Source organism: Poecilia latipinna, unplaced genomic scaffold (genome assembly GCF_001443285.1).
Source record: "Poecilia latipinna isolate Pla-1442-1.1 unplaced genomic scaffold, P_latipinna-1.0 Scaffold672, whole genome shotgun sequence".
NCBI lineage: Eukaryota > Metazoa > Chordata > Actinopteri > Cyprinodontiformes > Poeciliidae > Poecilia > Poecilia latipinna.
In genome coordinates, this window is record NW_015113288.1 from 238,936 (window position 1) to 259,020 (window position 20,085).

Below are 20,085 nucleotides of genomic sequence, written 5' to 3' on the forward strand. Positions count from 1 at the left end.
CACACCCACTACCCCCACCAATCTGAGCAGCAAGGCTCTGACAGCTGTTCTCACCCCTACTGCCCACCCTTATTCGGATTCCACTGAGGTGGGGGAGCGGTCCAAGGGGGTCAAATAGCTCCGAATACAGCTCTGTCAAGCCCTCTGTGTCATTGTGATTTGCAGCAGTCACAAGGCGTCTCACAGAGGGATGTCGCCTGAGCCTACGTGAGTATATGTGTTGTGCGCACATGCCTTATGTCCCACCTTCATGTTGCTGTTGGCCTTTTATAATTAAAATGTGAATTAACTCTAATTATTTATAAACTGGATTGTAATTGGCTGGTAGCAAGAAAGTACAGATGCCATGGGCAGCATGGGGTTACATTAGGAGGGATGGTAACTACACACAAAACACAAGACCCTGCAACACGAGAGTCATGGCTTTAAAATTATTTCCTTGTGTCTTATGACCAAGTATTAGATGTTGTCAGGTGACTAAAAGTATGAGTGACATTATAATGTGTACCACCACATCAGTCGTCTTTTTTGATATGTTTTGACTATTTTTATGTTTGCTAATCTACATATTTATTTATTTCTAAAAGCCAACTTTTGGATCACATTCCCATTAAATTTAATGTCAATACATAACACTAGGTTAGGGCTTTAACCCTGATTCTTAAAGTGTTGTTAATAAGCCACTGTAGAAAAAGACAGTAAAAATATTTTTATTGTCTGACATAAAATTAAACAACTTTTCATATTTTCAGTCTTATAGGATTAGAAACATTATTTGTATTTGCTAAATATCTTTTAATTTATTTAAACTGAAAAACTTACCTGCATTGTTTTAAATAAAACATTTTGGAAATTTGTTTTAAACATTTGTTACACCTTCTCACAGTAGTGAGCTTGAATCTTTGCCCACTCCTGAACTGATGTAACTGAGTCAAGTTTGCTGCTTTGCTGACACCCATCTTTACAGTTTTGTCTATTTATGGTGCAAATAGAAATTAGTATAGTAATCTTAACTGAAGTAAATATTTAAGCTTACTGAGAAAAAAAAAACTTACATATAAATACAGTGTATGTTAATATGTGGTTTCAGCCACAGCCAGGATTTCTTTTTGTTCGCTTAGTCGTTTTCGCATTTTATCCGATAACATTATTTTGTCTAATGATAAAGACAGTTATTTTCAGTCACATAGTTCTGAAAAAAATCTTTTGCTCATTCTGTTCAATTGCTAGAAACTCAGAAGCTGGAACCTCAGCAATGAGTTCATTAATAACTGAAGTATCCAGTCCTAGAAAGCAGCATCCCTGCTTGAACCACGGTCTTGTGCCAAATGTAGGGGACTTTCCAACTTAGTAAAAGAGAAGAGATTTATTCCTAGCCTGCCAAAGCTACAGTCACCCTAGGATGCCTCTTGCACTGATTGGATGAATGAGGCAAACAAATACAACCATGTTTTTGAGAGAGGTAAATTCATTCTCCTTTTTTTTTATTTTTTTAACAAATTTAACATCGCTAGAGAATTTGTGGGCAACCAAATCTATATGAATCAGCTTTATTTGCTTGAGCTCTTTTGTTCTACCTCCTTACTGTCAAATTGAACAGACTTTCCCTCTAATCCACTCCAGCGTTAATCCTCGGTGAGTGATATTGCTCTTTAATCTGCGTTTCCTCTTTTCACCGCCGTAATTTTATCCCCATGTGACACTCGAGTGCCTAAAGCAACCCCAATTAACTGTGACCACTTAAGTGTGATCATAACAAAGGTCAGCGGTCAGAAGACAGATAAATATTAATCTGTGCTGGACGGAGTTCGTCCAAACTGGCGATGCTGACTGTCCATTAGCTAAATGAAGCTTTCACTTACAGCTCAGGGCAGTGAGGAAAGGGGGCTTTAGATCAGCCTGCATGACAGAGGGTGCACATATGTGTGTTTGCTGGTGGACTTGCACTTTTCTCCTTGAATACATAATGGCTTAAATGTGATTGAAAGACTATAAATGAGGTTGCAGTCTCTCTTTTTTTTTCTTTTAGCTGAGTCATGGTCCGCCATTTTACAACTGACACACAATGATTAAACCTCTTCTGAACTCAGAAGTGCTCACTCTCAAAAGATATGAACTGGATAAACAAAGACAATGTAACACAAGGAAATCTTATTTGTAGACAACTGCATTTATGTTTTTGCTTTAGAATGAGTACAGCTCGAGCTTTAAAGGTTTTTTTTTTTTTCACTTAAGAAAACCTTTTCCTCTGATGAATGCCCCACTTTTTGTTGAAATGTCGGTATAATTGTAGTCACCGCTAAAAATTGCTACATCTATGTTTGTGTGTGCCCCACATGCTCCCTGTGACTGCGCAGAAACTTGACTCTCCTGTTGGCTGTTTGGCATTTGGCGACTTGGGTAGCTAGAGTGAGACACGTGTCTATTTTTTTTTATTTGCCAGTGTATATCTGCAAACACCAAACTTGTGTGAGACATACAGGCCCTTAGCAACATAACAGTTCCCCTTCTACATCAGATCCACCAAAGAACCTTCGGTACTGACTGTGAAGCAAATCCTCTTTCTGTGATCTATCCGACATAACCTGCAGTGGTGAGGAGAGTGGGTGCAGAAGAACTTAAAGGAAAATTAAACTCCATCGCATTTAAATCCATGTTGGAGTTCCACATAATACAGAAGATCAACAGGACAATCTGGTGGAAAAGGAATATTCAGCCTGAGAAGACTGATGATTTAAAGAAGCTCAGAAGCTGAAGTGTGAAGTGCTACTTTGCCATTCTGTCTCAGATTGAAAGGAGCACCAAAGAGAATGGAGGAAAAGCAGGATGAGGTGCATTCTTCCCTTGGTTTACTAGTCTCTGAGAAGATGTGTGTTTATGTGCGAGTCTTGTGCAAAGTGGGTAGATTAGCTTTAATTTTATTTTTTTTTAATGAAATATCCAATTTGTTTAGTTTGGTTTTAATTAATTTGTTGTCTTACTGTGCTGTTGCTACAGCACTGTTTGATGTATGTCTGTTTGTTATAGAAAGTAGATTTTTAACTTGAGTATGAGATTTTATCTAGTCATAACGTGCCAGAGAGTTAATCTCTTTTTTAAAACGTTTTTAGAAAATTGAACGTCTTGGTTCTCTAGAGGATGAAAACAGAACAAATTCTTCTGCTGGTTTTATGTTGTCATTTATATATCTTGTATGTCTAAAATTGAGTTGGAGGACTGTTAATAGTCGCATAGCAATAAGCAATTTATTACTGTCCTGTCCTGTAGACTACAAGTTAGCTTGCCTTATTTTGCAGAAATGTTGAGTCAACGAATAACGGCATCCTTTTCTAAAATGAAACTAGTAATCCAATCCAAAATTTAATATCTGAAGCTGCATTCTGCAATTTCAGTACTGGTAAGTCAAGCCTTAACAAAAAAATAAAAATCCAATAGCATTCCCAAAATTCTGATCAATATATCTGTGGATGCAACATTAAGAAATTTTACAATGATTTCCAATCCTGATTTCTACACCAGGAATATGATATAAAAAGTTTCAAAAGCAAAACTGAAAACATGTTTTCCAGCCTTCCTACTCTGAGCGCCTATTACAAAGGAGACGTCACACTGCATATAGCATGTTTTACTGTAACACAATGTTTCTGTATTTATAACAACATGCATATATTTTTTTTTTACTGCAGAATGGTCTCAATGCATTACACCTGGCAGCTAAGGAAGGACATAAAGATTTAGTAGAAGAACTGCTGCAAAGAGGAGCCTCCGTTGACTCTTCTACCAAGGTACGCTCACGAGCTAAGATCTTATGTTACTCAGTGTTGATTCTACAGATATATTGCACATGTTGGCTGCTAATTAGTAATCAATCACATATGTGAAATTTAAAAATCGAATGCAGGAAGGGAATATCCTTTACTTTCTGAACTTACTTCAAGTCCCCAACTTCAAAAAGATCAAGTAAGTCTTTACTTGGATTGTAGTTTGTATTTCGCATTCAGTGAAACAGTGTAAGTGGGATAACTGTAGCTGTGTAGTATGCTGCTTGGCAATCTCTTCACTATGAGCCACTGAGTAGTCAACATGAAATCTGTCACTATGCTGCTTGTGTCCTTGGACTGGCATGTGTATCTGTGTGGAGTTCTTTACATGTCCTTATAAATGAATGAATAAATAAGGTTTGAGTACTAAAAAGGATACATTTAAAGGATCATGTTTTCCATGTCCAAAGATTTTGACTTTTAACTTTCTAAAATATAATTCATTTTTCTCTGTCTTTGATATTTATGTTTGTAGACCTGTAGCCTTTATAAGTATTAACTCTTCAGTCTCTGTTGTTTAGTTCCCCCCATACTACTCAATTACATCAACTGTGACTGGTTGTTGCCTTGATAAGCTATATACAGGGCTAGTCTATTTCTAACGTTATTTGCTTTAATGTAAGTAGAAACATAATCAGCATAGTTATCTGTGAAATAAGAAAAAAAATACTAATAAAATCAGGATATTTATTTTTTATGTTGTTCATTTCATATTAAATAATAGTTAAAAAAATTAACAACACAAATAGTTTTTAATAGAAATTCTATTAACCAAGATAATCAGGATTATTCTGAAATGATGATTATTTCAAATGATTAATCAGTGAGTTTGGAAAGATATCCATCTATGGTTTCTGGAGAACAGAGAATTGCCTTCTGTTTACCGGGCTGAAACAGTAATGACTAAAATTGTAAAAGCTAAATAATAATAATTACTGCTCCTCACAAGAGCATTAGTTCTCGCACATGACAAGTTTTTTTTTTTTTTTTTTAATGACATCTGTGTCTTTTCATTCAACTGTTCCCACACTGATGAACTGACTACTTTTGTATCCTGCTTTTGTGATGTCCTGATCCTTTTGCGTTTTGGTTGTTTCATACCCAGTTTATTCTAGGTATAAAGTCTACGGTGAGAGATTAGATACTAATAATATTTCCCTTCACACCAGAGTTGACGGTGCTGTGAAAGAGGTGGAAGTGCTTAAACCTCCAAAATATCCACTTAGCTCACTAACCAATGATATTGCAGTTCGACCTTTTTTTAGAGAAAGAGATGCTTTGTGCCTGCTGGAAGTGCTATGTGCGTCTTTATTTTTGTAAATATGTGTATCAATAAATAAAGCTACAATCGTCTATAAACACGTTTATTTTCTGACAACAGAGTTTTCATGTGATGCACATTCCAGAAGCTCTTGGCTAATGCCACCATCTGCATAATCTATTTTGATTTGTTCATGAGGCCCCTGTAAAATTGTATTTTATATTTATTCTTTTCAGGTAATTCCTGTTAATTGGTTGTGGAAATAATGCAAAAAACACACAAAACAGGAACTTTAAAGGTTGGGTAAAAAAGGCTTATATTTTTAAGAATCCTGAATCATTATATTAAGAAAATAATATGCTATGCTGCCCAAATGCTTAGGCAGATTTTTCTTAATTTAGTTACTGAAAGAAATTGTGATCTTCTATTGTTTCTGCTTTGCAGAAAGGAAACACTGCCCTCCATATCGCCTCATTGGCAGGACAAAAAGAAGTAGTGAGGCTGCTGGTGAACAGAGGGGCAGATGTCAATGCTCAGTCACAGGTGAGAGTTACTAGAGGTTAAATATTATTAATGAACAACTGGGTGACGTCAACGCTAATGTCTACTTGTATCATAGGTGTGTGCATAGACTGATGTGATGTTTCTGTCTGAGCAGAATGGCTTCACTCCTCTCTACATGGCGGCCCAGGAAAATCATTTGGAGGTGGTGCGGTACTTGCTGGAAAATGAAGGAAACCAAAGCATTGCAACAGAAGTGTGTATATGCTGGAAATTCATCTATGTGTTTGGTTATTCACATCAAATATTTAGTTGTAGTTAATTCAGCTTTTTTTTCTAAATTAGTTTCACCAATTTTTTTTCCCCTTTTTTTTTTAAATTGCTTTTGCAGGATGGCTTTACCCCTCTTGCGATCGCCCTCCAACAGGGCCACAACTCGGTGGTCTCGCTGCTTTTGGAGCATGACACCAAGGGTAAGGTCCGCCTGCCTGCCCTGCACATAGCGGCCCGCAAAGATGACACCAAGTCTGCTGCCCTCCTGCTTCAGAATGACCACAATGCTGATGTGCAGTCGAAGGTATGTCACAGAAAACAGGTCGATTTTGGTCATAGAATGGTTTTTGATGATTCTAAGATGAGTATATTTACAAAACGAACTAACAGAAGCAGGCAGGGTGGAGTGAGCAGTGCTTTACAACAGGACTTTTCAAAGAGTGGGATGTAGCCTCCTGGAGGGGTGTGCAACATGGGAAACAAAAAAAAAAACAAAAAAAAAATAAGTAACTGAACATTTAGCCAATTTTGCGAAGCCTATGCCTGACAGATTTTTAGTGCCTAAGGCTATCGTGAGTAAGGAGACAAAGTCTGGGCAGAGCAAAATAAAAACAAGGAAGTATGACCAAGATTATTTGAAGTTGTAAGTTTGTTCTCTAAAGGGAGGCGAGCTCTTCCACTCTTTAAAAGCCCCTGATATACAAAAACATATGCCACTTTAATTCTTCATACCCCTTGTCCTGCTCCATGCCTCCTTGTCTTTGAGTGTCTTGAGCTTGTGTTTTATATTACAGTTTGAAGTCCGTTCCCTAACATTCCTACACCCTATTCCTCCTTTCTTTTTTGATGCCTCCTAACCAGATGATGGTCAATAGAACCACAGAGGTATACAGACTCGCCACCTCTTCATTTGAATTTGTTTTTGTCACCTATGGCCATCTCTTTCAGCTCTCTTACCCTGAGACTTCCCCAAATTTAAAGGAGCTTTTGTGACTTTCAGAATTCCTGCACGTCACATTTATGTACCGTTAATACGGATGCATGAAGGTCACACTCTGCATGGCTGATAGAGAAACACTTGGTGTTTTACTTGATCCGAGAGAATGTTTGTTAATGAAACTCTACAGGAGCTCACATCACTTCACATTTTATGTTTTTTGTTTGTTTGTTTGTTTTACCTTTAAAGAGGTTGAAAATTCTTTAAATGCCATTCTTTATGTTACAAATTTTTAATTGAACACTTAGCAGTAGCCGTATTTTTTTCATTGTTCATGCTTGTTTTTATCTGGAAGAAAATTATGGCATGTGTACTTTCAGCATGTTATTATTGCTTTTATTCTCTGAAATACTTGGTTTATCTTTAAGTTAACTGTGTTTCTTAATTAAATTGCACCATGTCTATCAGAATGGGAAGGTAAGGAGCTAAACGTACTTTTAGTGTGTTATGTAGATATGTTGGAGCTTTTTAATAGGATTCATTTTGTCTGTCCCTGCAGAAGTGCAAAGTTGCTTTTTTGTTGATTTTTTTTTTAAAGTTCAGAAATAGCAGCTGTAATTGTTGAATCTTTTTAGCTTGCATGTTTTACGTCCAAGGGTTTAGCATGCAGAAAGCATTGCATGAGATATTTTGGCATTTGCTCCTTTATTGCGCTTCTTTAAGGCCAGTTTGTATTTTGACAGCATGTATATTTGTCATTACACTGCTTCAGCTGTCAGGGTTCTTTTCTTTACCTGCTTATGATAACTGCACTCATTCCGTTCTTCTCTGCGTTCTACCTGTCTGTTGCGAACAGAGTGGTTTCACTCCCCTGCACATCGCTGCTCACTACGGCAACGTGAACGTCTCCACTCTGCTGCTGAACAGAGGAGCTGCCGTTGACTTCACGGCGCGGGTAAAATCTCAGTTTCCTTTCCTGAGCATCCTGTCTGCTAAGCTCTAGAACAACATGTTTAGAGCAAAACATTAACTTTGTTTTTAATATGCTATGGTGAACAGTAATAGAAACCAATAAGTGTATTTCAGACAGGAAATGGGCTGAGAAATGGAGGATGTAGGGGAGATGCACCAAAGGTTCTGCGGTCAGAAATCAAGCCTTCGATGGCTGCAATGAGGACTAACAGTCCAAATGGACGACCCACTAAATTGCTTCACCAAGCGCCACACCATTTTATATGGATTGTTTTTATTCCTATTTGAACTTTTGTCATGAATACGCCCCAAATGGCCTGTGGTCCAAGCTGCAAAGTTATATATTGATTTACATTCTTCTCATGCAAATTGCCATATTGGAAGTACTTGTTGTCATCTAGTAGTCAGAATGTGAATATGTAAGCTTGATTTTATATTTTAACGGACTAGAAATGTGTGTTGTAATGCAGTTTCAAAGGCCCGTCTGGCAATTGTGATGAAAAAAGTCAATAAAATTGTCATACTAAAGACAAAGTAATTTGTTAATGACTGTCATGCCTGGTAATGATGCTTATTTGCAACATACTTAAATTCTTATTGAAATTAATATGTGTTTTGTGTGATATATTTGACTCAACAATGTTTTACTCAATAATTATGTTTATTATATAGTTGAAAGTAGATATAGACAGCAATGGGTTAAACGATAATTTTCATAAACTGCGGCATACATCGGTATCTATGTCCTGCTTCTTGTGGAATGCATATATAAGAATGAGTTCTTTTTTTGACAGTCTTATTATTTTTTGGTAAAATCTTATTTCCGTTTCCTCCTTTTTCTTGTTAGAATGAGATAACGCCTCTTCATGTGGCCTCCAAGAGAGGAAACACCAACATGGTGGCTTTGCTGTTGGATCGAGGGGCTCAAATAGATGCTAAGACAAGGGTAAGACTTTTCTGAATTTTTTTCGACAACAGATTTTATTGAATAAAACCTTGTATTTTTGATACTAGCTTATAGAAATCATTTTTTCCACAACATGCTTCTCAAATTTTCATTTGCTGATTCATTATTCATGTGGGCTTTATGTGATTGTCCACAGGATGGTCTGACCCCTCTACACTGTGCCGCCAGGAGTGGACATGACACGGCCCTGGAGCTTCTGCTGGAAAGAGAAGCACCCATTTTAGCTAGAACCAAGGTGAAATACTGCTCTTCCTTCACTGTGTCAGTATAGGCATTTTCTTTGCCGCCTTCTTATTTACTTTTTGGATATATTCTTGCACCATACAGAACGGACTGTCCCCGCTGCACATGTCAGCCCAGGGAGACCACATAGAGTGTGTGAAACTGTTGCTGCAACACAAGGCACCTGTTGACGACATTACACTCGATTACCTCACGGCGCTGCATGTTGCCGCTCACTGTGGCCACTACAGAGTCACCAAGCTCCTCCTAGACAAGAAAGCCAATCCAAACGCCAGAGCGCTGGTGAGAAATCAAATCAACATGGAGGAGCTGCTTTAGATTTTATGCAAGCAATAGCTGCAGAGGAAAAACAAAATGATTGTCTATTAATTCTCCCTCTGCCAGAATGGATTTACTCCTCTCCATATTGCTTGCAAGAAAAATCGAGTGAAAGTGATGGAGCTCCTTATTAAATATGGTGCTTCCATCCAGGCCATTACTGAGGTAAGTTTCTGCTCGATTTTTTGAAAAGGAAAAAAAAAAACGGTGCTTGTTCACAGCTCTGTGCACTTTCATCTGATGCCAGTCTTTGCTCTTTCACCTCTCTGTCTTTCACATCCCAGTCTGGATTGACACCCATCCATGTAGCAGCTTTCATGGGTCACCTCAACATTGTTCTGCTGCTGCTGCAGAACGGAGCCTCTCCTGACGTCCGCAACATTGTGAGTTGTAGTTTTTGCAAGTTAGTGGTCGGTTTTTCCTTTGTCGCAGTGTCTTAATGTTGCTAAGTGTTGTGGTTTTGCACGACAGCGTGGTGAGACAGCGCTTCACATGGCAGCACGAGCAGGTCAGATGGAAGTGGTTCGCTGCTTGTTGAGAAATGGAGCCCTGGTGGATGCTATGGCCAGGGTGAGTCATCTCCCAATTCCATCGCTTTACTTTGCTGTAAAACTGTTATAGTGTTTCAAACTCTTATATTTCTTGACGTTCTCCACATTTTGATATTTTAAAGACAAGCCCTGCTTGGTTTTATTTGTTTGGTTATGTGACAGACATGCACAATGTAGGGCTTCATTGTGCAGAGGATAAAAATTAAAACATTGTTTTCATTTTTTTTTTTTTTACTAATAGAAATCTAAAAAAACTGAGTGAGCATTTGCATTTCCCTACTGCAGAAAAACATCACCATATCACGATGCTGCCATACATGGTATGGTAGTGGTGATGTGCAGCTTTAGTTTGTGGTCACAGAGAGCATTTTACATGTATCTGACCAGAGCACCTCCCGCCATGTGTTGCAGTGTCCTTACATGGCTTTTAGCAAACTGTTAATGGGACTTTCTGTGGCTGTTTTCCTGTTACATCTTTGATCTTGGTGCTTTTCCCACAATACCAGCTTAATAGAAAAGCAAATGGCCTGTTGGTTGTTTAATTAGTTAATTAGCAAGCATTGGATTTTTATTACACTTTACAATTATATGCTATTTTGTACTGGTTTATCACATATATTCCCAACAAATTACAGTATCATTATGACCTTTAAATGAGAAAGAATGTTTTGCTTCTAACATTCTGACTTTGCTAAAACACATTCTCTCTCTCTCCATCTACCAACAGGAGGACCAGACACCGCTCCACATTGCCTCTCGTTTGGGTGAAACCGATATTGTCCAACTGCTCTTGCAGCACATGGCCCACCCGGATGCTGCCACCACCAACGGCTACACCCCTCTCCACATTTCAGCCAGGGAGGGTCAGGTAGAGACAGCGGCTGTGCTGCTGGAGGCAGGAGCCTCGCACTCGCTGGCCACCAAGGTGGGTGGAAGGTGGAGGATGGTGTCTGCATACTGAGACGGTTCTCAGCATGACGAAAAAGACAATCTGGAAATAAGGATTTTCTCCAATTCAATTTCCACAGAAAGGATTCACTCCCTTACATGTAGCAGCCAAATATGGAAGCCTTGATGTAGCGAACCTTCTCCTTCAACGGAAAGCACTTCCAGACGATGCTGGGAAGGTGAGCATTAAATTTAGAGCTGCAATTCAGTAAATAGTTTGCATCTCTAAAACTCAGTGGCTTATTTTGTGAAATATTACTCATTATGAATAATCTAAATTTAGATAATAAAACTGCAAAACTAAGTTATTCTGTTTTAAATATAATTGACTGGAATGCCTTTTTTTTTTTTTTCACAGAACGGCCTGACTCCATTACATGTAGCAGCTCATTATGACAACCAGGATGTGGCTCTGCTGCTGCTGGATAAAGGGGCATCACCTCATGCCACTGCAAAGGTTAGTGAAAGTCGAAAAGGCTCATGGTTTTCAAATGTAAATGTTCTGCAGCAGTTTATTTCATCATGAACTGTCAACCTTCCATCTTGTCTAGAATGGCTACACTCCACTTCACATTGCAGCTAAGAAGAACCAGACCAACATTGCTTTAGCGTTGCTGCAGTACGGAGCAGAGACCAACGTTCTGACCAAGCAGGGAGTCAGTCCCCTGCACCTGGCAGCCCAGGAAGGACATGCTGAGATGGTCAGCCTGCTGCTACGCAAAGGAGCTCACGTCAATACAGCAACCAAGGTCTCATGCATAACAAGCTGATCGTGTGTGTTTTATTTACTGTTTGACACATCCATTTTGATTGCTGTTACTCACTGTGAGAATCTGGTGCTTTATGTGTTGCAGAGCGGACTCACTCCTTTGCATCTCACAGCCCAGGAGGACAGAGTGAACGCAGCGGAGGTTCTGGCCAAACATGATGCGAACCTGGACCAGCAAACTAAAGTGCGAACACACTCTTTGTGTTCGTGCACTTAAAACCACAGCAGTAAACATATGAGGGATGTGATCATATAGAATTACACCTAAGTTTATGTGTTGCTTACATGTACTTTGTGTGTATTTACACTGCCTGGATTTAAATGTAGCTGATGTTCTTAATTATTCTTAATTTCTTAAATGGAAAAAGTAATTGAACCCTAAACCTAACAACTGTCACAGATAAAGTAGAAGGCTTTCAAGGTTTAGTGGTCTTTATAAGGTCAAACCACAATATCTCAATTGTGTCCATGTGTAACAAGACACACAACTTCCAAAATGTTCCACTTTGGTCTCTGTTGGTCCACAGAATAGTTTCCCAGAATGTCAGAATGTTGACATATAGGTATAAAAAATTTTTAAGAGTTTCTTCTTTTTACTTGGTTTAGCACCCAGGCAGAATAATCAGCCATATCTAGAAATCATTTCATCCTGTTCTCGTTCTCCTTCCCTTTGCAGCTTGGATACACTCCTTTGATAGTAGCGTGTCATTACGGAAATGTCAAAATGGTTAACTTCCTGCTGCAGCAAGGTGCCAGCGTCAATGCCAAAACCAAGGTAGAAACTGTTTGGGGTTTTTACGTATGAAGAATAAAAACTTAGCTTAAAACAAAATACAGATATTTTTATATTTGTATTGACTTCCTTGTGACAGTAAAGCCTTTGAGTGTATTTGTCCCTTGTGTTTTGGTTTTGGTTTACAGAATGGTTACACACCACTTCACCAGGCAGCACAACAAGGGAACACACACATAATTAATGTTTTGCTGCAACATGGGGCCAAACCCAACACAACCACAGTAGTAAGACTGAAATTTATGCCTTCCATTGACTCTCATATTTGGCATTACATTGATAATCCCACATACTATTACTTATTGATAATATTAATCATGATTCTGTTTTTTTTTTTTTTTATATTCCTGTCCCTTTGCTCTGGCAGAACGGGAATACTGCTCTGTCCATTGCCAAACGCCTGGGTTACATCTCTGTGGTTGACACGCTGAAAGTCGTTACAGAAGAGATCATCACCACCACGACTGTGAGTTTGTGCCATCATTGCACATCTGAAGCAAACCTTTAGTAATCCTAACCTTTGTTTGATGTACCATACCTTCTCTGCGTGTGCCGTGGCAGACGGTGACAGAGAAACATAAACTCAACGTTCCAGAGACCATGACAGAGATTCTAGATGTATCGGATGAGGAAGGTGAGTTACATCTAAAGTCCGTGTAACAACTGAAACCTAAAAATGAATTTAATTAACCAAGGCTGCAGAGAAGATACAATCTGTGTTAATTTTGGCAGAGAGACAGGAATTATGTATTTGTCGAGGCATGCATTTAAAAATATATGTCTCATAGTTTTGAAGGTGGAAGATGAAGCATTTTCTGAGATGATAGTAGCACTGGAAGGTACGATATGCTCTGTCAGCATGGTGTGCAGTGTTACATCATTTTGTTGAAGATAAACAAAGTGAATTTTAGATTGCTAGGCCCTGTAATACCTGGGTGTGTTTGGTGTTTTAAGAGCTTTCAATATTCACTCTCTTTTTTTTCTGTGTTTATGACCATAACGCCACAGTACTAACTGAATTTATTATTGAATTCCTTTTAACTATGAAGTTGATAACAACAGATTATGGATTGTTTTATTGTAAATTGGATGCATGCACCAATTTATACCTATTATATCTTGCCATGAGGTTTGTGTGATTTGAAATCAAATTTGTGATGACCGCTAAACTTTTTGGAATGCTCATAACTTAGAAGAAATGTTTGGCATTTGAAAAATAAGGACCTAAAGCTGTGATGCATGCTGATGAAACTGGTTTGAGCTTTGCGAGAAAAGTTTTATTTAAACAGCAAATAATTGACCCTTTGTGGCATTTACTAGGTCTTTTTGCACTACAGCAACAAGTTTCTCATCATTACCAGTTTGAACATTCATTGAATAAACAGTCATTAAAAACAACAGTGTTACCTTTGTTGCTTTAGATCCTCAAAGATTGTGCATTAGAGTTCATAAATATTTCAGACAATGGTTAGTAATAAGATTACTAGTAATTCACATGATAATTTTTCCCATTATATTGCTAACAATATGATTCTACCTCTGTCTCCAGGTGAGGACACAATGACAGGGGACGGTGGGGAGTACCTGAGAGCAGAGGACATATGGAAACTGCAGGACGACTCTCTGCCAGAACATTATCTGGACAGCTTCGACAACTTCCACAACTTCGACAGGTGACAAAACCATATGCAGAATGAGAACCAATGCATGGGATGCCACGTCACCTACACTTTCCAACTATAGTCAAAAGTTTTGGCTTTCCGACAGATCCCAGCACACTCCTATTCACCAAAGCTTTCATCAGAGGGAGGACGTTCTCTTCGAAGACATACTGACGAGTCACCAGGTGGGACAACATGGAGCAACATCCTGCAAGCTTCTATTAGGCTGTCTTTTTAAAAATCCAGTTGCCCAGATGATGTTTGTCTTTTAGGTATCAACACTGTCTAGAGAGAACAACAAGGAAACTTTCCGTCTGAGCTGGGGTGCTGAACATCTCGATAATGTCATGCTGTCTTCCAGTCTGCTGCACTCAGGGTATAGGAACACACTGCTTCACACCTAGAGATTCCCATAACTTATTGAATTTATGAAATCTTATATTTGTTTTGATGTAGTTTTACAAATCTACATGCAAGAAATTCCTGTTCATTTTGAACCCATTTGTCAAAGTGATTACAGCATTTTCTCGGCCAAGCCATACACAAAAATTAAGGTTTTAGCTTACTTTGCATCATGCTAACATTAGATCAATGCACTTAAATACAGAAAGATATTTGTTAACAACATAGAACAAGCTTCAAATACGAGCACCATAAGAACATTTAGAAAAAAAATGACCTATTGAAATGGTTCTAATTTTTGATTTAAGTGCTCCAAAAGCAATATATATCTCTACATTTAACCCAATCAATATCTAACAACTTTACAACCTTTAAGTAATAGAGAGAACACTGCTCTCTATTAAAACATTCATTTAGCAATTACACATCCAGGGAGGAAACATTTAGATCTAATATAACATTAGGGTTCTGGTGTTGTATCCACTTGCAAATGTTTGCTTTATTTCTGTACGTACAGCAACATGAGCAAAGGCCCGTCTTATCAAAGCAGTGTCTCAAACTGTGAACATTACAAAGCTCTGTTCGCTCCCAACCAGTCAGATCGCCCAGAGCTCTGACGTCACTGTAGGGAATCACAGCTTTACAGTTAATGTGCATGCAGTTTTAAAATCATTTCTGCTGTTGACCGATGAATATCAAACTGGGTCTCAAGTTTTGACCCAATCTTTGGTGAAAACACCCCAACTTCTGTCCTAACATCATATCCACAGCATTTGGATTATGAAATAACCAAGCAGTTTAGATTTTTGGTGTGCTCTCTTTTTTTCTTCATGTACTAGTACATCTCAAAAAATTAGAATATTGCCATATTTCCTATCAGTCACCTCAGAAAGATTCATTGCGCAGGGTTAAGTATTTCAAGCTTTTGTATTTTGCAATTGTACTGATTATGGCTTACCTGTAAAAAAATAAATAAATAAAATCTGTGTCTTGCAAAATTAGTGCAAGACACTAATTTTGTTCAGAAAACACAGTGTACCAATACCAGCAGATGAAATGGCACCCCAAACGATCACTTACTGTGGAGAATTTACATTGGACTTCAAACAACATGGACTGTGTGCCGCTCCACTGTTTCTCCAGACTCTAGGACTTTGACTTTCAAACGAAATGCAGAATTTATTTCGAAAACTGGGCTCTGAACTTTTCCACTGACTGTCTTCTGGGTATGTCACAATCGGTAGAGTATGTCAATTATATTTGACACAGTCTACCAGAGTGAGACACCATTTAGAGGCTGAGGAAACATTTGCAGGTGTATTGAGCTAATTTGCTGATTAGGGTGTGACTTCATACGTTTCCATAATTTTTTTCACGTTATTCTAATTTTCTCAGACAGTAAATTTTAGGTTTTCATTATCTGTAAGTCATAATCATCAAAATTACAAGAAACAAATGCTTGGACTATTTTAATCTGTGTGATGATTTTATGTATATGAGTTTCACTTTTTGAGATGACTTGCAAGAAATATTGCACTTTTTGACGTGTACTAGTATGCTTGTGTGTATTCTTGTGTCTGGTTGGGTTTGTTTCCACTTTTACTCATCCTGTACTCTCTTTTTCTCTTGTTACTTCTTTCCATTGTCCTCTTGTGATTCTGTTTGGGTGTCTGTGTGTCACTGCTGTGTTCTGCTTCTAGCCGTTCCTCTCCATGCCTAGACCATGACAACAGCAGGTGATACTCTTGATTTTGTGCTTGTATCTGATTACTTCAGTCCAGTTTTAATTACTCTCTCACTCCCATACTATTTTTTGCATGGTTTATCAATGCATGGGTTTATATGACCTGGATTTAGGTTTTAAATAATAATAAAAAACTAGAACTGTGGGGTTTCTTTATTCTTTGAGGTTTTTAATCTACTAATCTATGGATATGTGGTTGAAAAATACTATTTATATTTGTAGTACTTATAAAAAATATTTCTGCCTTGTTATTTTTCTAAACAAAGTTTTCATAAACGAGCAGTAATCAGGCATTTTCAAGTATAAAAACATTCAGTTTAAAAATGTCATGCAAGAATTTTCCAGGTTTTGAAGTTACAAATATACAACTTTAACATTTTACATAGACTGCATAAAAAGCATGCATGTCTGTCTTCCTTCACTGATTTTTGTATCTTTTTCTTTAAGGGCAGAAGTGTTTTATACACTTAGCTATACCTTCAAATTTGGAATAGCACAGAAGATGTTGTCATGGGTTTGTAAATTTCTGATAGGGTAACTCATAAAATATTACTTGATCCAAAGACCACCTGTAGATGTATTTTAAGACACCTGTCCTTCCTGATGTGACATCACGAAACTATTTAAGAAAGGTATTTTAAGATGCTGGGTTTAACTGGCAAAACGATTTTAATACCCACGGTGAAACAAGCCTTCTACCCACAGAGGCTGAAAGACCCACTTGAAGTAAAAGCTATTTCTCCAAAAGCAAGATCGAACAGCTTTCACATACTAGCATGTCTCATGTTTATCACAAGCAAGGATGTTTTTCTGTCTCCCAATCAATGGACTGACTGTGTTGTGTGATGCACCTGTCCATTCTGTATCGCTCAATGGAAATTAGATGTAAGTGATAATAAAACCAATGTTATAGAAGGGCCACCACAAAGGCCTGATCTCATTTCTAAATCAGTAAATTTGTATGTATTCAGACAAATTTAAAGGTGTGTGTAAACAAGGCAGCCTACAAACGTCGCAAAGCAATTTTGTCGGCATGAATAGTCTAAAATTCCCCCAAACTACTGAATGAACCTTGTTTAATGATTTCAAAAACGTCTCAGAAAGGTGTGAAACAGAATTGAAACAGAATTATGCCAAATACAAAAGAAAATGTTTGTAACTTCTGATTTTTACCTAAAACAGGAAACATGTAATCTCATATAATTTAAGATGGTGGTACAAATAAAGTCATGTGACTTTTATACAGTATATGTAGATATGTGAATTTGAGCTGAAAATCTTTGTTTTTCCATTTGCTATAAATGTCTCTATTTCTCCTCCATTCAATTTGTTTGCATGGAGATTTACCAACACACTAAACAACTGATGGAAATATATTTAAACTCAGTTTGCTCTACCTCTAGCTTCCTGGTTAGCTTCATGGTAGATGCCAGAGGCGGAGCTATGCGTGGTTGTCGTCATAATGGCCTACGGATCATTGTGCCACCAAGGAAGTGTTCGGCACCCACCCGCGTAACATGCAGACTGGTAAAGAGGCATCGCTTGGCTTCCATGCCCCCCATGGTGGAGGGCGAGGGGCTTGCTGGTCGCATCATAGAGGTCGGACCGACTGGAGCTCAGTTCCTGGGGTAGGTGAATGTGGTATTTAATGACCACAAACACTCAGATTTGACCAATCACAAAAATGTTGCTCCTTTTATTGATGCCTCCAAAATATGGTTGACAGACCTCTTACATTAAACTAATTAACCTCCTGACGTGACTTTAAAATGCTAACTTTTTTTTTTGTTTGTTTATTTTGGCAATGAAGTTATGCTCAAAAAAGGTGAAAAGTAGGTTTGTAATTTTATTCAGCTGGATTATTTTGGCTGCTCTGACTCCCAGAACATCTGAGTTTTGACTCAGAAGAAGACAAAGGAACAGAACCAGATAGATGCTTTTCCCTAGCCCGAGTCTGATACCAGATCTGAGTCGTGAAAAATGTTTTGTGTTCTTCTGTATATAACTGCATAACATTTCTACAAAGGTTTGTGTGTTTTCCTCCAAATCCATTAAATTCCATGCAGCACTTCAAATGATTCCAGATCCATAACGAGGAACTTTCATAGATTCCATAGCCAGTAACAGCAGATTCAAATTATAACTCAAAATTATCCTGAGAAACTGTTTAACACCAGAGACCTAATAAACAAAAGTGGAATACTTAGGAAGCTAAGATGCACTGTTTGTGTATATGTTGTGTTATGTTGTGCTATTTTAAATGTTTATTACTTCAGTTTGTACTAGTTTTAAGGTGTTCTGTTTAAAAGCCCATCTAGTGCTGCTAATTAGCTCTTGCTATTGCACTGGCGTAAACATGTTCTGTTCAGTTTCTGTTGTCGTGTGTATGTCCCTATCAAATAAACTTAAAAAAATTATATTTTGAATGCTTATTTCTCATTAATATAAAACATAATTTCTAACTTATTGTGATGTTTAGAATTAGCATTTCATGTTTTTTTGTCTTATTATGTTTGTGGGTTTTTCATTCCGATTAATCATCACAAAATAGATTTCAGCGCCGGTGTTGTCAACTCCAATCCTTGAGAACTACTGCTCTGCAATTTTTAGGTAAATTTCTGACTCAAATGGATGTTTTACTAAGAAACCTTTTCCAAACTTGATGACATTCTGAAGAGGTAAGTCAGTCATTTGATTCAGGTGTGTTGGAGCAGGAATACACCTGAAGGTGTAGGACAGCAGCTCTCGAAGGCTGAAGTTGGAGACCCCAGCTTTATTGTAATTGGGAGAAAAAGTAAATACAGATTATTTATAATTATTTTCCTGGGTATATGAATCTAAGTTTTGATAAACATCAAGAAACCTTTCGCTTATTTGATGGAAATTCTTTAATTCATCCTTCAGAAATGATTTTTAAAGATCATGAGCCTGAATTAGACTCATAACTTATGCAGATCATTGCAAATTAATCCACTACATGTATATATGTACGTGTGTTTGTTAGAATTTGTGTATTTGGTTGGATGAGTGTGAATTCTCAGTGGTGTGGTGTGTTCAAACTTTTCTTCTTCACTCCTTCCTCTGTGCTGCGTATGGAATCAGTAAGCTCCATCTTCCCACTGCTCCTCCCCCTCTGAATGAGGGCGAGAGCCTGGTCAGTCGCATCCTGCAGCTGGGTCCTCCAGGAACAAAGTTCCTCGGGTAGGATCACGGGACGGGGGGCATCCTGCCACCTTGGAATCCTGGTCACATGAGCACTCATTCTTCCCAGCTATGATTACTTTAAGATCATCCTTTTTTATTTACAAAGTGTTTAAGTTCTTACTGTTTCTTGATTTTCATTGATTTTTTGTTGTTGTTTTTTTTACTCAAAACAATGTCTTGTTGCGAGAGGATCCTGGGTTGCTCAGTTATTTCCATGTCTTTCTTAGTTGCATTTGCTTATCTCATATGGAGTTGATGCTGTCCGTAATCTTTATTTTTAATTATTTCTTACGATCGTTTTAGCATGAAATCAAAATTCCTCAAACCTACATCATCAATTCCTTTTTTTATTTTATGTGATTGTTCGTAAGATGGCTTATTTAACATTAATTGTATCCACATCCAAAAAGCCCTGTCAGACCTCTATATTTTCTAATAAAATGTTTTCCCTTTTGTTTCACCTCTTATTTCCACACCAGGCCTGTGATTGTAGAGATTCCCCATTTTGCCGCTCTTCGGGGCACTGAGAGGGAACTTGTGATCTTGCGGAGTGAAACCGGAGACAACTGGAAAGAACACCACTGTGACTTCACTGAGGAAGAGCTGAACCAGATCCTTAATGGCATGGATGAAAGTAAGAAACAATGACAATAATCCATATATCCATTTATGAATAGGTAAAGTGAGTACATAATAAGGGGCACCATTTGTCTCCACCGT

At 37.9% G+C, this 20,085-nt stretch overlaps 1 protein-coding gene across 16 annotated transcripts in view; it reads left to right on the plus strand.

Annotated features, from left to right (window-relative positions):
• The window catches only part of ank2a (ankyrin 2a, neuronal), a 65,373-nt gene that overhangs the window by 17,910 nt on the left and 27,378 nt on the right, over window positions 1-20,085 (plus strand). For 5 of the 16 annotated variants that reach the window (XM_015044369.1, XM_015044358.1, XM_015044364.1 and 2 more), the window contains exons 3-32: window positions 3,687-3,785; window positions 5,527-5,625; window positions 5,741-5,839; window positions 5,975-6,160; window positions 6,718-6,741; window positions 7,262-7,270; window positions 7,650-7,748; window positions 8,613-8,711; window positions 8,869-8,967; window positions 9,060-9,257; window positions 9,360-9,458; window positions 9,578-9,676; window positions 9,765-9,863; window positions 10,572-10,769; window positions 10,873-10,971; window positions 11,151-11,249; window positions 11,344-11,541; window positions 11,647-11,745; window positions 12,238-12,336; window positions 12,483-12,581; window positions 12,722-12,820; window positions 12,916-12,988; window positions 13,143-13,193; window positions 13,904-14,027; window positions 14,122-14,200; window positions 14,288-14,391; window positions 16,118-16,153; window positions 17,565-17,789; window positions 19,264-19,362; window positions 19,845-19,999. In XM_015044369.1, the coding sequence (XP_014899855.1) occupies window positions 3,687-3,785; window positions 5,527-5,625; window positions 5,741-5,839; window positions 5,975-6,160; window positions 6,718-6,741; window positions 7,262-7,270; window positions 7,650-7,748; window positions 8,613-8,711; window positions 8,869-8,967; window positions 9,060-9,257; window positions 9,360-9,458; window positions 9,578-9,676; window positions 9,765-9,863; window positions 10,572-10,769; window positions 10,873-10,971; window positions 11,151-11,249; window positions 11,344-11,541; window positions 11,647-11,745; window positions 12,238-12,336; window positions 12,483-12,581; window positions 12,722-12,820; window positions 12,916-12,988; window positions 13,143-13,193; window positions 13,904-14,027; window positions 14,122-14,200; window positions 14,288-14,391; window positions 16,118-16,153; window positions 17,565-17,789; window positions 19,264-19,362; window positions 19,845-19,999 (3,244 nt within the window). Of the gene's footprint in view, window positions 1-2,495; window positions 2,832-3,686; window positions 3,786-5,526; window positions 5,626-5,740; window positions 5,840-5,974; window positions 6,161-6,717; window positions 6,742-7,261; window positions 7,271-7,649; window positions 7,749-8,612; window positions 8,712-8,868; window positions 8,968-9,059; window positions 9,258-9,359; window positions 9,459-9,577; window positions 9,677-9,764; window positions 9,864-10,571; window positions 10,770-10,872; window positions 10,972-11,150; window positions 11,250-11,343; window positions 11,542-11,646; window positions 11,746-12,237; window positions 12,337-12,482; window positions 12,582-12,721; window positions 12,821-12,915; window positions 12,989-13,142; window positions 13,194-13,903; window positions 14,028-14,121; window positions 14,201-14,287; window positions 14,392-16,117; window positions 16,154-17,564; window positions 17,790-19,263; window positions 19,363-19,844; window positions 20,000-20,085 lie in introns of those variants that run through there. The other 11 variants (XM_015044367.1, XM_015044365.1, XM_015044361.1 and 8 more) reach the window with 11 other exon arrangements.